Source organism: Sciurus vulgaris, assembly GCF_902686455.1.
Source record: "Sciurus vulgaris genome assembly, chromosome: 7".
In the NCBI taxonomy this organism is placed as follows: Eukaryota; Metazoa; Chordata; class Mammalia; order Rodentia; family Sciuridae; genus Sciurus; species Sciurus vulgaris.
Window position 1 is genome coordinate 20,360,555 of NC_136467.1, and position 16,022 is coordinate 20,376,576.

The window sequence follows — 16,022 nt, forward strand, 5'->3', positions numbered from 1 at the left end:
TAATTTAAGGCAACTTAGTGTCTAGATCATTTGGAATACTATTAACAAAATACCACAGATAGAGGGCTTAAAAATGACAGCAGTTTATTTCTCATAATTCTGGATGTGGAAAATCCAAGATCAAGGCACCAACAGAGTCAGTGTCTGTGGAGGGCTCACAGTTGGGTTCACAGATGGGATCTACTTCCTGTGTCACATGGTAGAAGAAGTGAGGAATCTCTTTGGGGCTTCTTTTATAAGGGCACTAACACCATTCTTGAGGACTCTGTCCTCATGACCTAATCTTTTCCAAAAGGCCCCAGATCCTTGGAGGTTCTGATTTCAACATGAATTTGGGAGGAACACAAACCTTCAGATGACAGTGTCTCATGTAGTTGACATGGGATAGCATTGTGAAATAGGCATATAGTGTTTTCAGAGACATGTTCTTCTACCTCTGTCTCCTGTGCTTCTGGCCCTGGAAGAAAGATGGTGTGTCTGTGTGTATGATATGGGTAGAGAATACATGAAGGTATGAATTGCCTTAGCAGGGAGTACTAGGGGAATTCGGTTACTACTCACTCAGCTCTTGGTGGTTCCGTGACTTTGGGCAAGCTTGTTAATCTCTGTGAGACTGTTTCCTCATCAACCCCTATTTTACTTGAAAATTAAGTTGGATGTGCTCCTTTAAAAATTATTTTACATTTTTTTTAATTTATCCATTTATTATTTGAACTTTATTACTGGTTTTAGTCATAAATTTGCTTACCATGAAGACAAAATTATGTAACACAGGGGCATTAATGGCTTTAAATACCCGTTTTTAGTAGGTTATCGGGCTGCTAAATGATTCACAGTAGGACTCTTAGGGCCCTGAAAGGTACCATGAAGTTCTGAAAGAGTTAATTGTTTTAACACTCATGTACTTGAAGGAAGCTTAGCATCTTGTGATCTTCATAAGTAACTCCTTATAAATACTGGTTGCATTTTTCAGTCCACCCTGTTTTTGCTCATAGCATAATGTATAGATTAAGCAACTTTATGTTTATTTTCATTTAAAATTTATCTTGCATCAGCCACTTGGAGGTTGTTTTAGCAATATACTGATTTAATTGCTCCATTTGTCATTTCTTCTTGTTCTAGGCAATGGGCCTCACCATGACCGTTGCTGTACTTACAATGAGAACAACCTGGTGGATGGTATTTATTGCCTCCCAATAGGACACTGGATTGAGGCCACTGGACACACCAACGAGATGAAGCACACCACAGACTTCTATTTTAATATTGCAGGCCACCAAGCCATGCATTATTCAAGGTAACAATAGTGCCATGTTTATAGGCATGGAAGTAGGACAAGAGGTAGCACTAGGGCAATGGGAATATTCGTTCTCCTGAAACTGTCTGTTTCCCTTTGGAGGGGTCTGAGGCCTGCAGGGCCTTCAGGAGTCACTGCCAATCAGTGTGTGAGCTCTTCTCATTCTAGATGTGAAAGACTTTTTATACTATTATTTTACTAGATGTATATGCTTGTATCAGCATATTTGGACAGGGCACTAGTTAGCCAATTTCTTACTGATGCAATGGGTGAAAAAGGAAAACTACACTAAAGTAGCCCAGATCAGTATTAGTATCCTTTATGTTTCTGACCAACAGTGAAATACAAATTGCTGTCTCATAAAAATGTACTCAAGTAAGTGTTTGTGGAAAACAAGACATAAAACTAGATTGGCTGTGATTATTTGCCTTATTATTTAATAATATTTTATGTCTTTGTTCATTTAATTACTCTAACAGCAATATATGCCATAATAAAAATTCAAACCCTGAAGAGGATGCTAAATGAAGAGTAAGGCTCATTGCACTATGCTCCATCCCTGCTCATTAGAAGTGATCATTTTTAATCACTTTATGATTGTTTTGGTGTCTTAAATAAGATGCATATACTTTAATATATTAATTTAAAATAGCTATTGATTCCACTTTATTACATGTAAGAAGTTTCTCTCTCCTATACATGTCCTCCCTCCCCACTCACTCTAATCTCTGTAGACATAATAAAATGATTCTGTTGTTACCTTCATAAAATTTCTATTTTGTGACCCGTCAATTTTTGACTGTGCCTTGTGATTTTCTACTTTTTAATTGCAGGTTTTCCACCCTCCTATATTTTTTCTATCTCTACTTTTAGCTAACTCCTGCTTTCGTTACTTATATTTTTTTCTATCTCTACTTTTAGCTAACTCCTGCTTTCATTACTTTTATGTTTTCAACATTTATAGAGTGGACATTTAATTTAATAAATAGAGATGTTTTTCATACTTTGATGATTTGAAACAAAACCAATTTCCAAAATTTAAAACATTATGTAAGTTTATTTACAATAGAATATGCAATGTCTGTGCCATCAGCAAGGAGATGAATTTCTCATATTCTTAAAAAATGTTTCATTTGAATGAGAGCAATCAATACAGAGCATAAGAGGTAGGAGAGAGAGAAGATGCAACTTCGTCATAGTGTTAAGGAGTTCATATTCTTCTTGAACACACCTTTCCTACAAATTCACGTTTGATGTGAACCGTGCGTAGTATGAGGAAGCGAGGAGTTAAAGTGCCTGTGGTTTTATGCCCTAAGCGACACAATTAACGGTGTTGCTGCCTACTGAGGTGTGGAAGACTGCAAGAGGAGCCATTTGGAACAGACACTGGTATAAAGTTCTATTTTAATCATATATTTGCTATTTCTGTTAGATGACAAGAAAGGAAATCAGTTTGATATCATGAATCTGAGGGAGAAGTTGGAAATAGAGGTAAAAAACTGAAAGTTTTCGATATGTAGGCAGCATTCAAAGTGATGTGTCTGCATGAAGTCAAAAGAGGGAAACAGAAGAGATGGAGAGAAGCAGCGCGAGCGCTGAGCCCGGGGTGCACACCGTGTGGGTCGGGCCGAGCAGAAGGTGCAGGGAGCAGGATGAGGGCACCTTCTTGAGATGTCCTGACCTTAATGAGCGTGTTTCCAGGTGGCTTTTCATTTTTCCCCAACCACATTTACTGAACCCTTTTATCTGGAGAGTCATGTCTTGGGCTCTAGAAACTTCTACCATATGATTATTTTTTACCCCTCATTGTCTTTGTTATTACCGATATGTCTTAGGTGAATATTGGACCCATTGGATTTATTCTCATTGGATTTATTCTATTCTTCAATTTTTATATTGAAGAGTATTGTTTTATTACTTTCCATTCTTCATTTTTTTCCCAACAGGAAAATTAATGAATTTTTTCCTTCATTTTGGTAATCATTTGTTAATTTTCATGGATTCTTACTTAGTGTCATTCTCTTTTGAAATGTTGGTTTATTCCAGTTCATGAATGGATATATTCATGGATCTTTCTTAGAATACTTACAAGAATTACTTTATAGATCTTCTCTCTTTTTCTCTCCTCTTTCTTTTTGATTTTGATACAGGGTCTCACTAAGTTGCTTAGGGCTTTGCTAAGTTGCTGAGGCTGGCTTTGCATTTGTGATCCTCCTGCCTCAGCCTCCCGAGTGGCTGGGATTACAGGTGTGTGCCACTGGCTAAAGATCTCTTCTCTGACTGGAGCAATCTTATTTCCTCCTGAATCAGTTAGTCTTTATTTAGAAATTTCTCTTTTGTGTCATTAGCTTATAAATAATCTGTGATTCTTAGTTGTCCATATTTATTATATGAAAAGATAAGTGGATTATTACAGGTGGCTGCTATAAGTTTCTTCTACCATTGTTGGCTTCTCTGACTCAGAGTGTTGTCTGCAAGCAGTGGTATACAAGCGGGCCTTGTGTCCCTTAACACAGTCTGCCTAGGCACTCCCTCTACCTACCCTGAATGAAAAGACAAGGAAGGTCCACTGTAGGGTGCACCTCTTACTCAGAGGGCATTTGCCCCTTCAAGTAGATATTTCAACTTTTAAAGATGTTTATCAGCTTCCTGGGCACTACAAAAGCTGTATTTGAGGCTAGAAGGAATCGAAGTTCACACCATGGTTCATATTAGTTCAACTATGAAAGAAAGGTTGTGTTCCTTTACCTGTTTTATATCCAAGTCTCTGTCCTACTGAATTCTTAGGTATTTCAACCTGTTGTTTTATATAGTAACATGTAAAATGTATTCATAATTTGTAACAAATTATGTGTATAACATATAATATGTGTGTAGTCAGTCCTCCATATATGTAGGATCCATATCTATGGATTCAAACGATGGTGGATCAAAAATATTTGGAAAAAATTGGGTTGGCACTGAATATGTATAGGCATTTTTGCCATTTTCCCTAAATAATATGATATAATAACTATTTTAATAGAATAAGTAATCTAGAGATGATTTAAAGCATACCAGAGGATGTGCGTAGGATATGTGCAAATACTGTTACATAAGGGACTTGAGCATCTGCAGATTTTGATATCTAATGGGTTATCCAGGAACAGTTCACCCACAGATACAGAGGGATGACTGTATATGAATTTATATCTGGAGTGCAATATATATGTAAAACATTTTATACACACATGCCTATGTACATGTGAATGGACTAAGATCTCAAAACTCATCAGTTTTAGATTTTACAAGTATTTTTTGTTCCTCTGTTTAGTTTAGAGTGGAAATAACCTGGAACTTTGTAATTAAATAATTCTTTACAATGGACCTTGTACCATGTCTTTACTTTTAAGAAGTCCCATTACCTTTCAGTATTTTTCGCAGTTCAAACTTAAAACCACCTATATAGAAATCAGTTGCTTAGAGTGATTTTTAAAGGTACAGATTTTTGGGTCCCACCAAGTCTTGGGAATATTAATTTTCAACAGATACATGTAATTCTTATGTACACAAATGTTTGAGAACACTGTAATTAGCCCAGTAAAGATAGTAGTTTAAAATGGAAAAGGAATAGTTGTATGACCATCAGTCATTTTATTCTAGCTCCCCTTAAATATTCCAGTCACAGCGTACCCTCGGTTGAAACTGAACAAGATAAAAATGTTCATTCAGCTTAAAAGAACAGAACTGAGAAGATATTCGTGCGTTTTACTATTAAATTGAAATACCTAATTGCTAGCTGCCTGCTATGTTCATCTGTGTGATTTATCTTAGGTGCTGAAATAGATATACATGATAGGTTGTATGTTTGAGTATATTTAATAAGAGTTATTAAAGCTCACCTAAGAATTTATAAATGCAGACTAACACTTTTAGTTTGCTTATAGGCAGGGAATTATGCTTAGAATTCTCTTATGGTTATATCTTTCATGATATAAATCATATCAGAATTGAATCATCCCCATCCTTCAACATGCCAAGACTTTCAAAAATACAAATATCTAACAGTTAAATTTTTACATAATAGGGCATGTGATAAATTCATTAATTGAGTAAGAACTGTGTGAATGATTCTGTGTGGCATGTATTGAGTGCTGGACAGATGGAGAGACACTCACCGCTGCTCACAAGGAGCCCATGGCCCTAGTGGAATTCAGGCATAAACAGTTGTAATACAGTGAAATAATAGCTGTAATGGAATTTTATATGCAGTGTAATGAGGGGCAGAAGTCATTAGTACAAGGAGATCTTTATGAGGAAGTAGAACTTGAATGGAAATGTGAATGATTTTTTTCCAGGAGAACATTTGGGAAAGAGAAATCAAGGTGAGTGTGAATGTAGAGGGATGTGAAAGAGCATCATTAGGGTGATCAAATGATTTTGTCAAACCAAGATACTTTCAAGAGTAAACAGAGCTATTTTCAGTACTTAGCCTGGACAACAGGTGTACGATTGGAATATTCCAAGCACACCAGGGCTACCAGAGAATGTATCATTTAGAAGAGAACATTTCACTACTCCTCTATGTTCAGATTCAGGGATTTTTGACAATCAACTTACACTTCCATATTCAGGCTATGTATAGTACCAACTATACTTCTCATCAACAAAACTTTTGTCATGCTAAAGAATGAATTTGCATTAAAGACACAGATAACTAATTTTAAGGAGACATTAGTGGAAAAGGACTGCAATTTCTGTTTCTTGAAAAGGTTTATTACCAATTGAACAACTTCAAGAGACATAAATTAGACTTAATGAATATCACATTTTAGATTCTTCCAAAAATGTTATGATTTATAAAATGTATTATAAAAGCATGCTTATACTTCATAGCCCCTTTAGCTTATAATGAAAAGATGTACAGTGATTTTCAAAATTTAAAATCACTTTGAACTCTGCAGAACAGAAATTTTGCACATTTTTAAATACTGTTTAATCTGGCACATCTTCTGAAGTGAATGGAATTAATTGCTTTGGAGAGAGAATAAGGAACTTGGGTTCTAGCCCCAGGTCTCATTTCCTTCTGGGTAACCTTGGGACAATCCTGTTAATAGTGCTGGAAATTTAGTCCCTAATTTGCAAAGTGAGCTGATTGAACTAGATAACTACTAAAGGCAGTTCTGGAAAATGATTAAAGGTTAATGCTAATTTCGAAAGCTAAGGCTTATGTGACATTTGCCAACATGTTAGATTGTCCTAAAAATGACTACACTCTCTGTTGGCTTCTCTGGTTTCAGATCCAGGGACCAAATGCTAGTGCTGCTTCTAAGTCATTTCATTTTTCTTCATTTTTCTTGTCAGGACATACATTCAGTCCAATTTTATGGAATATTATATTTAAAAATACACATATTTTCCAGCCAGTTTATAATAATCTTTAGTAAGATTGTATAAGCTTCTTATATAATGTTTTTTTTTAACATTTCATTTATAATTTTTACATTACATTTATAATCAAACTTTGGCAAGAATTCCTTTTGGGATTACATGGAAAATAGCCACAAAATTCTGTGTGCAACAGAGCCTATTTACATTAGGCTCTGTTTTATAGAACAGAACTAATTCTGTGGTTCAAAATCATGAAATTATTGGCCAAAGGAGAAACATTGTTTTGATTGGTATTTGCATCTGATTGAATGATTTGAAATTCTTTTGAGCTTTAAAACCAAGATTGTACTTGTCCATTCTAGCAGGACAGGCAAAGGGCACATTCCTCTTTCTTATTGAATTCCTCTGACGAGGCCACATTTTTTATTGAATATTAACTGGTGTGTGAGATTCTTCTAAGAGTTTCTTTTCCCTGCCTAAATAATGCTGTCCATATTTTATATGGTCATCCATTTAGTTAATGAGTATCCTTTTCTTCTTATGCTTTAAAAATATTTTATACAAACATGTAAATTTTTAAGTAAACATGTATATAATTATATTGGGATGATTTATTTTCAACAATGAATCAAAGGAAAAATGTTAGTGATAAATATTAGTATCCTAATGGTAACATGTCCTAATGTAAACATAGCCCCTTAATTCTTATTTCTTAGTACTTCTCACATTTTAAAATGCTGTTTAGTCCTTTAAATCTTCTGAAGTGAAGAAATCAGGTTTTGTTAATAGTGCTGTTATGGAACCAGGACAATTATAAAGGAAGCAGCTGGATTCTCTGCTGCCTTGTATATTCTCAGCAGCATTGTTATTTAAATTATGATTGAAATGTCTTGATCACTGGTGAATGAAAGGGAGATTGGAGAGTCGGATTGTCGGACCTCAGGTGTGCTTATAGGCTTGACACAAGAAAGAGAGTCTATTTTATCATTAAATTAGGGAAATTAGATTCCTAAGTCATTATGTAGGTAAAATATTACTATAAAGTATGGAATTTTACTACAAAAGAGCAAAGCAGAGAAATGAGGGTATGTACGATAGGGAAAAGTAATTGATAAAAAGAGTGCTATTGCAGCCTGTTTTCATGCTAATGAAAATAGTCCCATAGAATGGGAAAAAACAAGTGATTAAGAGGAGAAAGTGGAGAACTGTATGTGCAAAACTGACCAATCCAGGAGAATTAGCAGGTTCATCCCTGGGCATGTGAGGCTGGAGGAGAAGCCAGGTATGGATGCAGTAGGTCCCTGTGGTAGTGAGAGCCCATGGAAGTTCATGTTGTGATTGCTGCTGTGAAGTAGAAAGCAAGATCTCAGTGAGAATGGGAATTTGGGGTTTGAATGAGACATATAGGTAGGGTCACTAAGGGAATGGAAATGAATTGACTCATGAATTTTGATTTTTACAAAATTCTCTCAGTTCTAATATTTATTACAATATTACAATATTACAGTGACTATGACAACCAAAGAAGTTATTTTCTCATATTAAATGAATACAGAAGGTAGACAGGATGTTTTTTGACAAACTCACATAGCGTTTCTCTAGCATTTTCTATGTGACTCTAGTTGGATCATAAAGAAGTCTAAGTAACATGCTAAAATGGAAGCATGAAAAGTTGGGGACTTTGTGTCCTATTTTTCATAGCTAGAATTAAATATATTATGCCAGCAATTATGGAAGGTTCACTTCAGGAAGCCCTGTCTATCTTTTTGTGTTAAGAGTCCATGAACACATCAGAGAGTGCTTCTATCTTATCTTCAGAGGGTTGGTTTAGTTAGAACACTTTGCTTGTCATCAATTATAGCTGTCTTAAAATGACTAGTTTCTTAGATTACAGTCTTCTCCTTGAACAGAATACAAGGATCATCAAACAAAATTATAGAGAAAGTACCAATTTTAAAAAGTACTCAAAATACATATGTTATTTCTGGGTGTGTGATGATTAGTTTTGAACTTGGCTATTTCTGTATGTATCATAAAGACCTTATTACTTTTCTATTCACAACGTGTTTGTTTTGAAATGAAAGATCTTTATTTTTGCATATTGATAAGTTGTAAAGTGTCTTTTACATTCTTTTTTTCCTAAATTCTTTTATTTTTGAATGTCATGTAGACCTCTTGTTCCTGAAAAGAGAATCAATAGTGATGACATATTAGCTTAATTTATCAGCATGTTTAAACATCACGCTGAAAAAATATCGAGTGTATGTGTACACACACACACACACACACACACACACACACACACACACAGATACACAGACTGATAACATCTACTTGTAAGGCTCTCCATTCCATGATGAGAAAATTTTTTTCTACTCCCAGGTCACATGATAAGTGTTACAGGATGCTGGGGAAGGACTCTCAGATCCGGAGTCTCGAAAGCAGGGAGTAGGTTAGGTATCTTACAAGGATTATACCAGGAAAGTAAAACTGTAGCAATGAGTTATAACCTTTGACTACTTCTGCCTGAGAGACAAAGCACACTGCTCAGCATCTGCTCCAGATACAGATGGCAAATGGAGACCAAGGGTGCTGAGCAGATGTTCTGAGGTCAGAACATCGGGGAAGCAGCAGAGCTACAGTTCCCAGAGTCTCCTCCCGTCTTTTAAATCTTGGCCTTCATTTTCTTAGAGCATTCCACCATCAGCTTCTCATCAAAACACAAATCTGAATATAAATGACTGACACAAAGATACTGGTTAGTTTCATCAAATTTTAAAGATCATGTAGTTCAAAGTTCAGAGACATATTTGCTCTAATAGGAGAGTTTATTTAAATGGTGACCTCACCAAGGATTTAGGCCCATCTGTGGATGTCTTTATAAAATCCAGTTTTAGCAAAGAACCCTAAATCAATTTAGCAAAAACCTCCCACCTTAGATAATTGATTACCATATATGATCAGGTTCCTTGTCCTTCTTCAACTCCAGGTAATATCTGATCACCCTTGCCTGCCTGCAGCAAGAATCCTGATAGCTCAGTTTAGCCAGAATCTCCTTGACCCCAGACACTTCCTTTTAGTCAGTTTTCCTTCCACTCACCTTTCTGCACCTTGGCTATAAATCCGCATTTGCCCATGCTGTGTTTGGAGTTGTGCCCACTGCAAAGTCCCACTGCTGTGGTCCCTCTGCCTATTGCAGTGGTCCTGAGTAATGTTTCCTTACTGTATTCTAGTAAATATTGTTTTTCTCTGATAATTTGTAGATAATATTTTGGTCTAATTTTAGGAGGGAAAAGAAACCTTATGTTAAAATCAGGAAAGAAAATTAAGCATTTCATAAATGATAAATTGATTGAAAACATGATCGATTTGTTGAAAAAAATAATAGGTTTATACAGATGAGCAGAAACCATTTTTGTGCTAAGCAAAGCACAATATTATCTATAAAGTTACTTGTATATTTATAGTTGATTTGTAGGAAGTAAAAAGGACCAAGGACAGAGAAGAAAGAAACATGCTGCAGAAGAAGAAACAGACTTCTTGTCTGGACGTGGCTGCTTTTTAATCAGCTATTCTGTGAAGGTAGAATGGATAATTTTTAAAAACCCATTTCCTTCTGAAGTATGCTTTGTCCCTTGAAAGTTCATTCTGAATAATCTGTGGTTTCTGATGTAACCAGAGGTTTGGAAATAGGACCTTTTGTGTCTCATTGTTCATAACCATAGCAATGAGTTTTTATTACTTCAGATCTTTCCAAAGAAAACAAAGCCCAGGGATGCAGTGAATCTGAAGGACCCATTCTGATAAAGGTCAGTGATCACATTCATCCATCAGTGGTTCTTGACCAGAATAATGGCTGTTTATAGTTGATGAGGTTTCCAGAGCTTTCTTATAATTCAAGATAATCAAATCAAATATTGTAAATTAAATCAAGGAGGAGGAAAAGGGAGGATACAAATGGTATCATAAAATCAAATGTTGTATAGTTAATTGATTATGGAAATAGATGTGAACATCAGAGCATTACATTTCAAAATGTGCTTTCAAAATTTCATGAGATTGTCTAATATTATTCCCTACTTAACAAAAAATTGTAGGAAGCTGATTTGGAAGTGTCATTTTGAGTATGTATCATGTGCCCAGTATTATGTTAAATATTGTTCAAATTTTTCAACCTACATAATAAAGAAGTAGTATGATATTTATTTACACCACAAGGCACTCTTCAGTTTGTGAAAAGATTCCTTTTCCTTTGGACAAGTAGACAGTCTCAGGATGGAGCTGCTTGCAGGAAGGAGCTCTCTCCACTGAATGAGGGATACCTGAGGGATGTTTCTGGTCACTGCTGGTTACTGCTATGACTAGGAGAAATAAAGGGTAGGAGAAAGACACAATCTCAGAACAGTTAATTCGCATGTCAACAGTGAGTAAGAAGTTTAAGTAGCCTGTGAACTGAAGATTGTGGTATGGCTTGCATGACAACTTTACCTAGCAATGCACTGATATCCATCAGATTTTGTGCATATTCTGTACTAACCTTATTTTTCAATTTCTTTGCCATTTTCTGTATTTCTAGTCTATGCTCTCTGCCCCCCCACCTCTCCCTCTCCCTCTGCAGCTGTGCCCTGTCTCCCTATCTCTGATAACTCCCTCTGTCTCTTCCTGTCCCTTTTTTTTTTCTCTTGTATGACCCTTCCCCCTTTTTTTCTCCATTGTCTTCTTAATACTTTGTTAACTGGATCCAGTATTGCATTGAAATGCTTATCTAAAATGTATTTAAAACGTTTTGTACTTTCTCTACTTACTATGGTAATGTGGTGACTAATCTGGTTCATTCCATTCATTCATTCATTTGTTCATTCATCAAATATGTTTTGAGTGCCTACTGCTTGCTTTCTGCCAGGTGCTAGATAGCAGTGGTTTAAAATTAAGCAAGACCTAGTCTCTCTCTCAGAAACTAATAGTCCTGTGGTAGAAGAAAATAAAATATGCATTACTATGGAAATCTTAATGCAATTAAGTTACTTTTAGAAGTAACTTTAAAAAAATCTCTGTGATTTTTCAACTTCTTTTTAAAAAAGTGGTCTCGAATGAATCAAGGTCTTGCATTCCTGTTTAAATCTTACTACATTTGAAATATGACTTTGCTTTTAAAAATTTAGTTAATATTTTATTGCCAGGAACAATTTTATTTAAGGAATGGATAGATCATGGTACTTAAAATTTCATGAAATAAGAAAGTTAATGAAAGTTTTATTTATCTCACCTTCTTATTTTCTCATCCTTAATAAGATCTTTTCCATTATTATTCTATTGAAGTAAAGAAAAAGGTTTTTGAGTAAAGAGCAATACTGTCTAAAAATTGTGTTTTAGAATTTTGTTATTATTAAAAAGTAAAATCTCACTAATCAGTTGAATAGTATAGGAGTGTTACCGTGCATGATTCATGTGGTGGTTTACTTGAATCCAACCCCCACCCCATCCTCTGTGCAGTAGGAAGCCTACCCTGCTGTGTGTCAGAAGGCTGGTTGGATAACAATCTTAGATACCATACAGAAACCTAATTGATGGGCATGATGATCTTTGCACCAACAGGGACTTAAACACTTTGCAGTAGACCTTTTTGACCCAAGATGAAGTAATAGCTACCAAGAAATTACTTGTATTAATCTTTTTTTTTTTTTTTTTTAAGTTTGTAAGTCAAATGACTGGTATTCCATCTCATCTCCCTTGAAAGTGTTTGAGTTAGTAAAGAGGCCTTTACATTGTTTACTTTTCAAGAATATTCAACTTTATGGTTTGAAAAATCTTTCTGGAATTTATATAGGGAAAAGTAAGTTTAGAAACAAATAATTCTGAACACTACAGGAAAATAGAGGTAAAAAAATTATATGAAGGCATCGAATCCATTGGTAAGATGGCTGGTGACACCACATCTCCAGGGGTGCGATCAGTTGGCAGGTGGCACTCAGCAGTGTACGCGCAGGCGATGCCACGGCTGGGTGTCCGAGCCTCATGGGGAGCATGGTTTCTCACAGAGAAGTGTTGTTTAGCCATAAAAATAATGCGGTCCTGGCATGTGCAGCAAAATGTGTAGAAACATGGGACATCATGTGAGATAAGTTGGATGCAGAAAGACACATTCCATGTGTTCTCCCTCACGTGTGGATGTTTCAAAAAAAGATGATCAGATTGTGTAACAGTGATTACTAGAGTCTGGGAAGGGTGGAGAGGAGGAATAATGGGAGGGTAGATAAGGGGGGCCCAAAAGGTAGAAGTAATCAGTTCTCATATTCTACAGAAGAATGGGGCTATGGTTTATAGTGAGCTAGTATATATGAGGAACTGCAGGAGAGGAGTCGAAATGCAAAGCAATGCTAAGGATGTGGAAATGTGGAATCACACTGACTTGATCAGTACATGTTGTAAACATGTGATGAAATATCACACTGAACCCCCGAAATATGAACAGTTATTACATGTTAAATCAAAAATTAAAAAGTTAAGGAGATGGAAATGTTAAACTACATTCTGTAATTAATGCATTGAATTAGCACACTGCACCCTATAAACTACCACAATTAAAATAATAATTTAAAGTAACATAATTAACTAATTCAGTTAAAATCAAAACCACTTTTGAATTATGAAATCAGAAAACTATTATGGCTTTTCCCTACTTTAACTTATAAAAGGCAAAATAGGTTTTTCTACATATTTAAGTTTGTGGAATGGCCTAATAAGGCATGCGGCACACCAGACTAGGTTTTTCTTTTAATTGCTTAATTATGAGTTGAATTTTAATGAAAACAACATAATGTTCATCTGAAATTTAGTACACTATGCCATTAAAATAAGTCTGAAATGAGACTTTTTGGTAGTGTTTTAAATGAAAAGAATAAGAAAGACATCTGCTGGGATTTTTTTTTCTTTTAGACATAAAAGCAATAACAACTAACTCTCTGGCTGAAAACATCTCATAGTTGTGGTAATAGTAATGAGAAGGAAAAATAATGAGTTTAGGAGCAAAAGTCAGCTATTGTGTTGTAAATGGTGAATCTAAACTACAGATCCTTATTAAAAATAAGAAGCCCATAAATTTAAAAAATGCTATAGAGTACAGAATGGGTCAGTCATTTAATGGAACATATCTGTAATTAAAATGCAAAATAAAGAGGGTAAAATATGACTGCATGCTTGGATGGATGCAGACAGTATTGGCTCTCCAACTTGGGCTCAACTATTTTATCTCATTGACTTAACTAATTTCTTCAACGTATTTAAAGATATTTGCCTTGGGCTGCTTTCTGGCTAATGTAAACAGGTTTTTAAAAATCATAGTGGTAAATATAGAGTGCACATAAATGTTCCTAGTGTAACTCAGAGAGTATAAGGAAAAAGGTTTTATTCCAGATATATAGGAAGTTAACAACATATTATGATGTACTAAGCTGGTGGGAGTTCAGTCTTCTTAGTTTAGGACGAAGTTGAAGGGCAGTCCAAAGAGATGTATCTATCACCTGAGTGCCCGGATGCCTGCATACTGCAGACTCTGGGGACAGAGACTGTAAATCTTCTACTGTTTTAAGAGCTAAATGACAGTCTTCTGATTAGAGAATGAAATTGGTCCTTAGAGTGAACTTGAAAATCTTACAAGGCTGCACTCTGATCCTAAAGTTCTAATAGCCTCAAACCCCAATTGACCAAACAGGTTTTTGCAAAAATACTACTTATATTAAAAGTCAGATCCATGGATCGAATCTTTAAGACAGAGAGTATAGAAGGAAAAAGAGCAAATTACAGAACAGGAATAGAGAAAGGCAAAGACCAAAAGAAAAGCTAAGTGTACTATAATGGTGAGAATACATCCTGTCCCTTACATAGGAAAGAGGACGCCAGTGAAGAACTTTACAAGGCCTTTCTGGAAAGAGAAGGAATGTGTACCATGGACACATTCTTTTGTTTATTGTCATTTCAAGTTTTATTGTTGATTCTAAATCTATTATTGAAATTCTCTACCACAAATCCTGCCTTATTTTATTAGTAGGAAAATTCCTAGCTTTTCCTAAAAATAAGCTAATAAATAAACATAAATAAGAACAAAGAGAATGTTTTACCTTGAGCAGCACAATATTGAGTTCTGCCTATTTTTACTTATAATGCTAGCTAAATTTCATGCTGCCAGACCATTAAATAACTTTTAACTCATTTAGTTCAGAGATGTTTCAGAGACCTCAAATACTGTGCATGGCATTCTGACCTCAATAGCATAAATAGACACACTGGACTGGGAAACTGTCCCATCCAGCTGCATATGACTCCTTTGGCTTAGGAACCTTGTCCCTTGTTCCCACCTGTTGCCCTCTTGTCACCATGTTGCTATATTCAAGTCTTGCTGCTGGAGGAGTTGAACACACTTGGAGCAGTTCCCCTGGGAGGGGACTCCAGGACTCTCACACCTGGTTTCCTGAAAACTTCTCCTCATGTACTTTTCTTCTTTGCTGATTTTGCCTTGTATCTTTTCTTTGTAATAAATCTTAGTTGTGAGTACAACTCTGTGCAGGATCCTCATAAGACTCAGAATGGACCCACCAATGACCTAGTATACCACTCCTTGGTATTAATCCTAAAGAATTAAAGTTAGCATATTAGACAATACATGCCTACTTGGGTTTAGAGCAGCACAATTCTTAATAACCAAACTGTCTTCTGGCAAATTTCAGAACCTGGTTGTCAGTCCATTTGGGATGCTATAATGAAATACCACAAATGCTGCAGTTTATGAACAACAGAAATTTATTTCTCTGTTCTGGAGCAGAGATGTCTAAGATCAAGGCACCAGGAGATTTGGAGTCTACTGAGGATCCACTTTCTAGTTGATAAATGGTACTACCTTCTAGCTGTGTCCTCATGGTGAAGGGAGCTTTAGAAGACTGGTCTTACAAGGACACTAATCCTATTCACAAGGGCTCTGCTCTCATGATCTAATCAAAAAGTCTTACCTCCTAACATTACATTTTGGAGGTTAGAATTTCTTTTTTTAGAGTTTTTGATTGGTGTATTATAATTACACGTAATAGTGAGATTTGTTGCTATATATTCATACATGCACACAATATAGCAGTATAATTTGCTCAATTTCTTCCCCCAGTCCTTACCCATTCCAGACCCTCCTTGCAACCCCTTGTCCCCCTTCTACAGTGGTTTCCCTTCTATTTTCATGAGATCTTTCCCCTACCCGCCATTTTTCTCTTTATCTTCTGCATATAAGAGAAAACATACAACCCTTGACTTTCTGAGTTTGGCTTATTTAGTTTAACCTAATACTCTCAAATTCCATCCAGTTTTTTGCAAA

General features: G+C 35.6%; 1 protein-coding gene across 3 annotated transcripts in view; it reads left to right on the forward strand.

Moving 5' to 3' along the window:
- EPM2A (EPM2A glucan phosphatase, laforin) overlaps nucleotides 1-16,022 on the forward strand; it is a 199,398-nt gene that overhangs the window by 32,925 nt on the left and 150,451 nt on the right. For all 3 annotated transcript variants that reach the window (XM_079146878.1, XM_079146877.1, XM_079146876.1), the window contains exon 2: nucleotides 1,123-1,297. In XM_079146878.1, coding sequence (XP_079003004.1) covers nucleotides 1,123-1,297 — 175 coding nt within the window. The remainder of the gene's footprint in view (nucleotides 1-1,122; nucleotides 1,298-16,022) is intronic.